Raw genomic sequence first — 12,553 nt, forward strand, 5'->3', positions numbered from 1 at the left:
AAAACGGAAATTGGTGGACATTCACTGATAAAAACTTTGAAGCTTTTTTTTTAATCAAGTATCCGCTTATGCGCAGGAATACTGTTGGAAAGGGGTACCGGCTCATTTTTGGTGCGCCAAAAGTGACGCAGCGCTCAAGATTCTTATTGGCTGACGCAGGCCAAACCCCTTCATGAGCTTGTTTTTGGACATTCAAACACAGAAGCTAGATATATAACAATAAATGTCATTTCAGATGTAAGTTAATGTTATAAAACCATATGTTAAGTATCCTCAATCCTCTTTTATAAAGTTTGCTCATATCTAAAATGTTGCACAATAGAACAAATGGAGACCTTCAAAAGAATTTGAAAAGACTTCTTTATTTTTTTCCTTCAGTAAGAAAGAAAAGCAAAATATAAACAATACAACTTTCACTTCTTTCCATGCCTTTACATTGCTCAAACTCATGGATAAGTACTAATGAAGTTGTACTAGTGAAGACAATACAATAAGTTCTTAATCTATAACTTGAAAAGATGATTTAAGCGATGGCGGCTAGATAGTCTTTCACCTCCGCTGGAGTCAGTCGCCTAAATCCTGCTTCATTGCAGATTCCCACCTCAATGTTGTCCTCAGTCATTTGACCTTCAAAGCTTTCCTGTAACAAAAGTAGTAATAGATAACATAGTTAATTACAGTGTCAGTAAGATATTGAGTCATTTGCCACCAATGCACAATTAAAAAAGCTAGATAAAGAGATGTAATTCCTATAGGGAGTTTCACAGCTAAAAAATATTTTAGTTCAGACAAAACGTTAATCTTGGATCTTGTATGCAAATAATAATGGTATCTAATACATTACTGCAAACAACAGACCTTTAGCAAACATGGCTGTGTTGTATATTCATAATAAAATTGTATAATTATTACCTTAAGTGTCAGAATAGCAGTATGAATCGCATCTTCCAGTTCCAGATCCTCGTTATATCTAAAACAGGAAAATTAAACAAATGAGATGTTGTCCATTTAGGAAGACTAAAAGGGTCTTATGCTCTTGGTAATTACATTTTATACCTTTTTTCAAGGAATGTTTTCCCATTCACATAGTTCTTCCCCATGGCTGTGGCTTTCCACGCAAAGTATGCTCCCTTAAACAGATCAAAGTCAATCTTATTTTTTGAATACAGTGCATAATAAATAGCTTAAATTTTAAGTGATTATTATTTTCAGTTCAAATTTAAAGACTACACTAATACAATAAATTAAATGACATAATACCAAATTGAATAGCAAGCATACCGAGGGGTCTGACTGGAAAAGGTATGGACGGTCTTCATCCCAGCCAGCAATCAGGAGTGACACACCGAATGGCCGAACACCTCTGAACAATAATATGACAAAATCTGCATGTTATGCCACTGTCAATTTGGTACATGCATATTGTTATAAATTTTGCAAAAGAGCTGTTTGTAGGGAAACTTCAAGAACAATTGTAACAGTGGTAAACTGTGCAATGGAGACATATCACACATACCCTGATTGTGTGTACTCCTGCATAACAGAAGCCACTCTCTGAACAAGCTGGCCTGTAGGAATCGGCTCCTGATAGACCAAGAAGTACTGCTGAGCCAGCTTCCGTGCCCTCCGCACCAGAACCCTGCAGACATGATAAAAACCCATTACAACAACTCTTATTGAGCATCTTATCTTTGCCATATAATTCCACCATTACAATATAACTATGACAACATAAAAAATTTGTCAATTTTACTGAAAATTGACTCAGCCACAGGCCATCCAAGGTGCAGATCAGTGTGTTTCTTCATTGGAATGGATTTGGAGAAATTTAGCATGACTTCACTTGCTCACTAATGGATCCTCTGCAGTGAATTGGTCACAATAAAACATCACAATAATCCACATGACTCCAGTCCATCAGTTAATGTCTTGTGAAGCAAAAAGTAGCATGCTTATAATAAACAAATCCTCAAACGGTTCTTTTAGGCCTAATTGTATATTCCATAAAACAGTGAAAAAGATGTCTTGTCTGAATCAGGAGAGGAATATGCACAGATCAAGCACTGTTTACAAATGAAAACAGTCTAAAACAGCATTTTAATGAGAGAGGACAAACAGGAGATTGATGTGCTATTATTGATTTAAACTTGAAGTGACAGTTTAAAGTTAAAACACCTTAATAATGGATGTTTCCTACATACATCCTGCTTTTCTCTTCACAAGATATTAATTGATAGCCTGGAGTGGGGTGGATTACTTGTGATGCTTTTATCAGCTGTTTGGACTCTGATTCTGATGGCACCCATTTACTGCAGAGGATCCGCTGGTGAGCAAGTGATGTAATGCTAAATGTCTCCAAATCTGTTCTGATGAAGAAACAAGCTCATCTACATCTTGTATTGTCTGAGGGTGAGTACTTTCATTTGTGGGTGAACTATTCACTTTATTTTAACAAGACTGCCTTCATATTAAGAATCATTATTACACAGCATTTGTTCATGTAGGCTCCAAATCCATACCTGTAGTCTGGACCCATGCCACTGTAGACCATACCAATGTGTTTGGTTATGGGCTCTACTTTGTGAACACTTTGCTCATCATACAATATTGATTTTTGCTTCTTTTCTGTAGCCAGAACAACCCCATTTGAAGCTGTGAAAACGAAATAATGATAAAATGAAAGTCTCTTACTATGTAAACACAGTTAAAAAAAAACTCATAATAAGCACATGCTAAAACCATAAAGTTTTTAAAAATAATGCAAAGTTAAGACACACATAATAAATAAATAAAAGAACATTACTAACCTTTTATTCCAACTGAAGGAGCACCAGCTGCTACAGCTGCCAGCGCATACTCAATCTGGACCAACTTCCCTGAAGGGCTGAAAACAGAAAAATAAAAAAAGTGTCGTGATTGTAAGGTGAAGTATATCTTGACATATTGAATAGGATTTAAAAAAATAAAAAATAAATAATATATATATATATATATATATATATATATAACATTAAAACATTGTGCTGTGTTGTTACTTTACCCATTTACAGACTTGAAATGAGGCTTATTAAATATGCACAACAAAAGTGCTACAGACCTTATAAAAATGTTACACATTTACATTGTCACAAAACTGTTGTTTACTCATGTGGACTTAGAGTTACATACAAAAACAGCTTCCAATGATACACAGAAAGTGAAAGTAAAATAAGCAAGTTCCAATCGCAAAGACAAAACTGGGCCCAGTCTGTCCTTAAACACCCATGAGAGTGTAGAATCTGTTGCTCTGGGATTCATTATGTGTTTAGTTCATCGTGTTCATGAATTTTGATGCACATGAATAAAACAAGCACTGCATCACAAACACAGTGACTCTGCATTAACGGCCGGAAAATGATTTAACGCCTCTGATTGAAGGAACGCAGACCAAAAAACTCGAGCTTCGCTATTCGCTAAAAAAAACACACACTCGTTTATACTTCATGAACACTGGATATAACAAAAGCATTATGTTTATTACCTGAAAGTGGTGAGGGAGAAACTGTACCCTCTATCTGCCATGGCTGCGTCTGGCTGTTGAGGAAGTGACGTCACGCGCTTAATTGATCTGATTGGCTGAAAGATTATCTTAATGAATTGTGGGTATTGCAGTCTAAGTTTAAAACAACTTTCGTTTGGATGTTTGGTTTTATTTTACCTGGCACCAATTAAATTCATTTAATAATCAAATAAAACATGTGTTGGTTTAATTATATATTTTGAAAATATTTCACCCACACCCGCTCAGAAATAAAGCTGAATTTTTATAACGTTGTACTACAAATCCCAGCATGCACGGGTGCCGAACAAGGCGCATGCACAGGAAGTCTTTTAAGAGCCGTGACCGTGAGGATGTTAGGTCTGTAACGTTACATGTTAAATTGATATGAAATAAAAACACCGCATATAATGTCATTATCGGGTTTACTTCAGTATGTCGGACGCTCTCTGCAGCATCTTGAGCTCCGTTTAGCGCAAGCAGCGGGTTTCGACAGCTTCGGTGAGTGCCTTTACTGTAATGTCATGTGTTACACTAACCTCCACTCATATCACCATACGGGTCATTCCTGGTATGCGGTAACATTTTGGCTTCATAAGTGTTGGAAAAAAAAGTTACATGATTTTTATGTTTTTTTTTTGCATTCTAGTGAACATAGTGATATGTTTAACTATTAGGAATGGATATTGGTCAAGCTCGGGGATGAGTAGAACATGTCTTAATTAAGAACAGGTACTTTTTGTGCCAATTTTTGCCAATAGGGCTGTAAATAATAAAAAAAAATTCTCAAAAACATATTTAGGCTGTTAGTGCTCCTCACCTCACAAAATAAGACAAAAGTATGCCAAACATTTAACGTTGCTAAGAAATTATTATTTAAAATGACTTGTCTAACAGGGTGGAAAGGAGCATAACAGGGTCACAGTGTTAACACCAGTGTTAACAGGTTCGTTAACGGTGCACAAGCTTTCTGTCATTGTCCTGCATGTTATCTGTAATGTGTGGAACTGCACCTTTATAATATTGTTTCAAAATGATACCAACAATTTTTTTTTTTTTTTTAAATAAAAAAAAAAACAAAAAAAAAATCCAGATTTCCTTTGGGGGAGGGACACAAAAAATAGCTATGTGGCTCCTTATCACAATCAATCATGGTGGCAAAACGATTATCTGTTAAAGATGACTATATATATATATATATATATATATATATATATATTTATTTGTGTGTATATATATATATATATATATATATATATATATATATATATATATATATATATATATATGTATGTATGTGTGTGTGTGTATATATATACACACACACACACACACACACGTATATAGAAATGTATTTTCTATATACACTAAATACTATTTATTCTATTATAATTTCCTAGAAAATTTTGATCTTAATTAGCCATAGCTCATTAAGTGATCAACATTTAGCTAGCTAACCTTCTACAGATTGACAGAACTTTTATAACTATGTCAGATATTTTTTTAAATTTTTTTTGATAGGACAAACATCCTCCATAATATAAGGTTGGGACAAACAGGATAACATTTCAAAAACTAAAAAAAAAAGTTAGGAGTGAGAATTGACGCTTACCTCATTTTGTAAAGATGAATACCAGTGGGAAAAATAAATTATGTCACTTCTATAAATGAAATTCCTCAATGAAATTTCAGTCAGTTTTGAAAGGCGAGAAAGTATGTACTAACAGGGTGGAAAATGACTTCAGGGACACGGTTATTGAAGAAAATTGCAACAAAAAAAAAACTATATTTTAGTTATATGTATGAGTTATATGTATGATTAGAGGCAATTTAGCCTAGTCTATAACTTAATCTACCGTATATTGCTAATTAGGTAACATGTTATTAAAAATGTGGATTGATAAGTAATAGTTTCTTTCATTTTAGTTTCTCATTTAAAATATTTGTGTGTGTATGTTTGTGTGTGTGCTCTCTTATAAAAATTAAAAAAAAGACCGTGATTGGGGTAAGTTATAGTTAAAATGCCCCTTGTGTGTTTAAAATAATTTTAGTAACTCAGTTTAATTATTATTTTATTAATCTATCTCATAAATCTTTTCTTCAGGTCCAGCTCTGGCAGTAAATGGTCCCCAGATTCTTCCTCAATCCCTTCACAGCAGTGATGAAGAAAACTCTGAGCCCAGTTTCTTGGACAGTATCTTTTGGATGGCAGCTCCTAAAAAGAGAAGAACCATTGAAGTAAATCGTTGCAGAAGACGACACCCAAATAAACTGATAAAAGTCAAGGTAAGATCTCACTGGTTCACCGGTATAGCATTATACAAGTTAAAAGAACTTTCAGTGTTATACTGTGCTGTAGTAAACAGCAGTTTATCCTTGTTTTTCTTTTGTTTTTTCCAGTACAATATTGAGCCGTGTCCATCGTGTGGCAACATGAAGCTGAAGCATACTCTGTGTGGATTCTGCTATGAAAAAGTCAGTAAGGAGACGGCAATGATACGAAAGCAAATCTCCGTCATGGAAGGTGGACCTCTCAACACTCCTGCTGTAGAGTCTGTTGTTTTGTATGAAAATGAAACGCCCTCTGAAGCAGATAAGGACAAGAGAATAGTAGAGCGCAACAGAAAACGCCCTTATTGGTTTAACATGTAACTGCTTTGAAATAAAGATTTTTGTTAAATGAAGATCACCGTTTCATATCCATGAGATATTTTGTAATGCGCTTAGCATTTTAATGGATCAATTATCATTTTTTTTATACCCTTGTTTTGTCGTTTAATAACAGTCCTTGGCTCGGTCCATGTAATGTTTTAGTTGAAAAATTAGTGATATGTCATTTTAATAGCAGTACATAGCTAGAGAGGATGTTGTCCACAGTACAATATAAAATGGTTTAAGATAAATAATTAGATTTGATTTTGATTTGGTCAATACTATCTTAAGTCATTATCATACACCTATCAGGGAGGGTTTTATGGTCAAATCTGGAAAAGGGTTTAAATAAAAGTTAAAAATAATTGTAAAAATCAGGGTGATTGGGACCCCAACATGCAGCAGACTTGAAGATGATCAGTGGGTATCACAGTCACATGACAGTGTTAACCATGTTACCATTATTCTGTTTAATATCAAAAACCATTCTTAATCTAAATGATGATCATTTATGCACACAGTACATCATTGTAGATATCCACAAAAACACATTACCTTAGTGCGTGTCCAAAAACAGTATTACAATAGCACCAAAAATCTGTCATTTTTTAAAATAAATTAAAGAACCTTATTACGCACAACAACAGCCAAAACTAAGAGATCGCAATGTAATTCAAAGAAGGTTTTAGAGCTCCAAGTTAACCTCTTCTGCCCATCATTCGAGTATCTGGAATCTCAACTGCCCTGCTCTCAGGACTATACCAAAGTCACTATAGTTTAGGGGTGTTCAAAATTCAGTATTTTGTGTAAATAAAGATGCATCTATGAGCATTTAATAATTATATTAAAAATATGTACGTATATTAAAAATCAATTAATGTAAAGACAACTTATATTTCTATACAATGCATTTAATATGTATTTAAATAAACGTATCCAACTCCCCAATGAGATAGTAAATTGCCTGCTGGATGTTTTTAATGTAATTGCATGATAGTTCAAACTGTCTGGGAGATCTCATGCAAAAGACTTTAGATTGTTCAAAGTAAGCAAAGAAACGAAACATGTTTTATCAGTCAAATGATAACAGATCTGTATAGTCTGTTGTTAAATAAGTGTGTTTCAGTTTAAATGCACCTGATGGAGAAATGCATTTATCACCTTTTGGTTGAAAGGTTGCAGCAGCTTTAGCAGTGTTGTGTTGCAGGTCGCTAATATCTTGACATTAGAAGACAGATAATAGATAGTAATATATATATATCTATATATATATATATATATATATCATTATAATATATATATATATATATATATATATATATATATATATATATATATTGTGATCAAACTCAGGAACTGCATCTCAGTATGGTACAGCAATTGCTCCGCATCTGACCGCAAAGCACTCCTGTGGGTGGTGAAAACTGCTCAACAGATCACCGGTACCCATATAACTTCCATCGAGAACATTTATCATAAGCGCTGCCTGGGCAGGGCAAGAAACATCACCAAGAATGCCTCCCTTCATAAACATGGACTCTTCACCCTCCTTCCATCCGGCAGGCGTTACAGGAGCCTACGCTCTCGCACTAGTAGGCTCAGGAGAGCTTCTTCCCCGAGGCTGTGATACTTCTGAACTCCACACCACCAATCTAACCTGCACTGGTCACAGTACTTTACAAACATGTATTTGCAATACTCATATTGTGCACAGACTGCACATTGTTAAAGCTATATAAACTGTCTAAAGTTGTTACTGTACAAAGCACAGTAAACTATTTCTATAAAAATATCATTGCACCACTGTTATTTTGGATAGAATACATTGTTTAACAATACTTTTGCACAGTCATCCAACTGTATTTATTACCAATGTTCTCATGTTGCTGCTGTTCATAATGTGTCCTACATTGCCCCTTTAAATGTACAATCGCTACATTGCTTTCTTATTTATATTCTGTATATACTCTGCTCAATACTGTATATAGCAACTCCACTGTACATTTTGTATATCATAGCTTCACTTACTCTGCACTTTTATGTATATAAAACACTATATTCTTGCACTTCTGGTAAGATGCTAATTGCATTTCATTAGCTCTGTACTTGTACTCTGCATAATGACAATAAAGTTAAATCTAATCTAATATAATATTGAGAAAATCGCCTTTAAAGTTGTCCAAATTAAGTTCCAAGATATCTTCATGGAACATGATTTTTACTTAATATCCTAATGATTTTTGAAAAATCGATAATTTTGACCCATACAATGTATTGTCTTTTATTACAAATATATCTGTGCTACTTATGATTAGTTTTGTTTAAAATGACTTTTCTGCTCTTCTTTGAAAACATACCAAACATAATGACTCATGTTAATGAGTCAACAATAAACATCCCAATGTTCATCTAAAAATGTTCTAAATCTACTACAAATCATTAGAACTAAAATTCCTTTTTTTCGTTTTTCTTTTGTGAGAATTTATGTGTATTTTATTTAGGCTGTTTTGAGATATATAGTTATTTTAGTTGTGTATAGTATACAATTTAGTTAGTGTAATATTATTTATGTACTAATTAATATATTTAACTAACTAATAATTTTATTAATATCTTGAATTAGCTTTTATGTAATTTTTTAGTTTTACTAAAAAACAAGCATTAAGCATGTTATGTCTTTGACAATCATATCAGAAAATGACTATATTTTGTTAGGCAGATTTTTTGCGCTTCTCCGTTTTATTTATTTATTTATTTATTTTTGGATCAAGTAGAATGCAGACTATATAAATGCATAAATGAATAAATTCATATTTGTTGCATTACTGATGAACTTTAACAGACAATTTATTTATTTTCAGTCTAAAGATGGTTCATAAATAATATGTACCACTAAAATAAAAATGAGGTTACTGAAATGAAAGAATATATCACAGTTTGATTGACTCAGGTTTTTTTTTATATATTCCGTTTTTCCCCGGACTATAAGTCGCACTTTTTTTCATAGTTTGGCTGGTCCTGCGACTTATAGTCAGGTGCGACTTACTTATCAAAATTAATTTGACATGAACCGAGAGAAATGAACCAAGAGAAAACATTACAGTCTACAGCTGCCAGAGGGCGCTATATACTGCCAGAGATGCTGCTCACTGCTCCTGTAGTCTGCACTGAGCAGCATAGAGCGCCCTCTCGAGGCTGTAGACGGTAATGTTTTCTCTTGGTTCTTGGTTCTAAATGAATGCGACTTATAGTTATATATGTTATAGTTATATATATAATATATGTTTTTTCCTCATCATGACGTATTTTTGGACAGATGCGACTTATACTCAGGTGTGACTTATAGTCCGAAAAATACGGTATATATTGTTTGCCATAGTTTCATTAATACATATAAATGAGATTTACAGTTTATTTATAGCATTTATTTCCAAGAACTAAATGTTTTGAATAGATATTGATGATTGTCCATCAGAGATGTCTGCCCTGCAGTTCATTGTAAGCCTAATGAGAAATACATCAGCAGCTCCTTTATAATTAAATATAGGTTACAATTAAAAATGTAATTTAATTTGGACTCAATTCTTTTAGAATATTCAGGTTTAAGACCATTGCTTAGGATGATTTTGACACTTAAGCCACATTTAGAAAATGTTGTTGTGTTAAATAACACACCAAGTGGCATTTATTGTAAAAAAATACAGAGAGCACAGCAATGTTTCAAATTATAAAACATATGGTTAAATAGCATGACATTCATTTTATGCTTAAACAATAGTATTTTGTGGTATCTTCCTATGATACGATTTCTCTGGTAGTCTCAGCTGAAAACAAATTATGAGCACGTAGGTCTCTTGAAGGCTTTGGTATTTAAGTATGAGTGAGGTCACCCACCATACTTGTCATTGTATCCGTGTCCATGATGGCAGGCAGCTTTCATCGGCTCATCACTCTCGTCGCTGGAAGCCGAGTGTGTCTCGTGGGGGAGATATGAGGCTGGACGCTCTGAAGTCTGGACTCCTGGGTTGGATTACCATTGGCTTGTGTTCGGTGAAGGACGAGACTTCTCTCTTCTGAAGGCAAAGACCATTTAAACTAGTCTCAGAGTCCATGGCAGATTTTATTCTGGAGGGAGAGGGCTCCCGGGTAATGTCAGGCTGCGTGACATCTCTGGGTACAAATATTGGTATTGGAAGAATGTTTTTGTAAGGTAGATTATATTCCTGCAGTGGCTCCCCCTCTCTCCCCATGTGAATGGATTGGTTTAGGAAGCGTCTCACTGTGAAATTAACCACCTGCTTGCTTTCATAGCTCTCCTTTCTCACTGAATCCTTCTCGACACATGTCCTCCTGTGAAGCAGGACTTGAACAAGTTAGTAAAGTAAACGATATATTTATTTAATGCATACAATTTATCAAAAGTGACAAAAGTATTGTAATTTTTTTTGTAATATTGTTTTTCTTTTTAACTTTCTAACTGTCAAAGAATCCTGAAAAAAAAATATATATATATATTGAGCATGTAATCAGCGTATTTGAATTATTTCTGAAGGATCATGTGACACTAGACTAGGTGTAATGATGCTGAAAACCAGTTATATTAAATTGCAATATTATTTCACAATATTACTGTTTTTACAGTATTTGTATAAATTAAAAGCATCCTTGGTGAACAATAAATAAATACAATTTTATATATATATATATATATATATATATATATATTTTTTTTTTTTATATATATGTTTTTTTAATATATATATATATTTATATATATATTTATTTATTTTTTTTAAATATGATTTAAAATAAGGGTTTTTATGATTTTTCTATCAGTTTTATCAATTTGCATTAAAAGGTAAAGTAAGTGTAGTAAATTAATGTTTGACCCAAAAATTAAAATTCTGTTTTTGTCCTCATTTTTTACCCCTAAAAACAAACAACAAAAAACGCGCTATAAGTCCATAAAACTTATGCACAATATTCTAAATCTTCTCTAGTCATACGATAACATTGTGTGATGAACAGACAGGAAATGCACCATCACTCCAGGGTTGATGTGATGTACCACTTTGAAAATACAGACTGCATGAGAGCTGCATCAGAGGGGAAAAGATTAAATGAATAAACACATTTAGTCTGTATGATTTTGGAAGGCTACAAATGTATAACATGAGTGAAAATGACTATTTTATTATGATTTTACAATATTTTTGCCCCAGAGCTTGACAGTTATGATGACGATTAACTGCTATTAATTCTTCAGAGTTTATGATAACAGCATACAGGCTTGGAACAACATAAAAGCAAGTAAATATAAACATAATTTGGGGGGGTGAATGATTCCTGCAAATACAACATGTACAGTAGGAAAACAGAAATGCATACTTGTATTCTGGTCTTGTCTCCATCAGTAGGTCTAACCAGGTGGCCTCATATGATTCTCTGGCAATCTCGTCAATCTCCAGGAAATCACTGTAGGAGTTCAGCAGATATGACCTGGGCTTTCTGCTCAGGCAATGCATCTCATCCAGCAAGCTTTCAAAGAATAGAAGCCAAATTAAAACTGTATAAGAAAGTTATCAGTCAGATCTTCTGATAAAGGCTGCTGCTTCCCTCCTGAGTCTTACTGTGTCTTATAAATAGGGTTGGTTTCTATTTTTACACTCTGCTATCAACCCCACAGGAGTCTCTTCAGATTGGTGTAGTTTGACGAGGTGGGAAAATGACTAATCCCACGACCATTTAACTGATATGCAAGACTAACAGCTTTACCAGGAAATCAACAGGGTCAAAGAACACATCTGATCTCAGATTTCCTGTTGTATGTAAGTCAAAACATCATGACTTTTGCTGACAGAAACAAAACTAGATGCTGACTGGTGCCATGCCCTAAGAATGTTAAGTTAAATGCAATATACATTTTATGTGTGGTATGGTATGTACACTAAAAGCAAAGTTATCATTAAAAGTAAATACATAGCATCCACAATGTTCTGAAAAGATAAAAATAGAAAAATTTTCAGATATCTCTGACACTCATCTCATGTTTAAGCGCCCTTGTTGTCTCTCTCGATTGTCAACACATGTGCAAAAACCGCACACCATTGTTAAGTCACACATTGTGTGGCATTCAGAGCAGCGTGTCAAACTCAAACCATTCTGTCTGATTGATGTTCTGTAGGTGTGATATATAGTATAGTGCATCACTCAGCAGTAACAATTCTTTCTCGAGTTTACTGATGAAAGAGGTCTCTCTTAGACTTGGAGATTCCTGCAGGACGATTGTCAAATTTGGCCTCGACGTGCATCAACCAATCATACAAGATTAAGCAGCTGTATGTATTGTGTGTGTTTGTGTGT

General features: G+C 33.9%; 3 protein-coding genes across 3 annotated transcripts; 1 reads left to right on the top strand and 2 right to left on the bottom strand.

The window, feature by feature from the left end:
- Positions 1-344: 344 nt before the first annotated feature.
- Positions 345-3,607, bottom strand: LOC132158822 (proteasome subunit alpha type-2-like). Its single transcript, XM_059568407.1, has 8 exons — positions 3,521-3,607; positions 2,808-2,884; positions 2,520-2,652; positions 1,517-1,639; positions 1,282-1,363; positions 1,057-1,130; positions 913-970; positions 345-640 (listed from the first exon to the last, which is right to left on the bottom strand). The coding sequence occupies exons 1-8, from the start codon at positions 3,559-3,561 to the stop codon at positions 524-526; spliced, it is 705 nt and encodes a 234-aa protein (XP_059424390.1). The 5' UTR covers positions 3,562-3,607; the 3' UTR covers positions 345-523.
- A 238-nt stretch (positions 3,608-3,845) lies between these two features.
- mrpl32 (mitochondrial ribosomal protein L32) lies at positions 3,846-6,222 on the top strand. Its single transcript, XM_059568408.1, has 3 exons — positions 3,846-4,039; positions 5,643-5,824; positions 5,939-6,222. Exons 1-3 carry the CDS (start codon positions 3,949-3,951, stop codon positions 6,188-6,190), a joined length of 525 nt encoding a protein of 174 aa, XP_059424391.1. The 5' UTR covers positions 3,846-3,948; the 3' UTR covers positions 6,191-6,222.
- Positions 6,223-9,555: 3,333 nt separating this feature from the next.
- On the bottom strand, positions 9,556-11,828 carry LOC132158824 (telethonin-like). The gene is made up of 2 exons (XM_059568409.1): positions 11,579-11,828; positions 9,556-10,540 (listed from the first exon to the last, which is right to left on the bottom strand). Exons 1-2 carry the CDS (start codon positions 11,713-11,715, stop codon positions 10,138-10,140), a joined length of 540 nt encoding a protein of 179 aa, XP_059424392.1. The 5' UTR covers positions 11,716-11,828; the 3' UTR covers positions 9,556-10,137.
- Between the last annotated feature and the right edge of the window lie 725 nt (positions 11,829-12,553).

The sequence above is a fragment of the Carassius carassius genome, chromosome 15 (genome assembly GCF_963082965.1).
Source record: "Carassius carassius chromosome 15, fCarCar2.1, whole genome shotgun sequence".
NCBI classification, from domain to species: domain Eukaryota; kingdom Metazoa; phylum Chordata; class Actinopteri; order Cypriniformes; family Cyprinidae; genus Carassius; species Carassius carassius.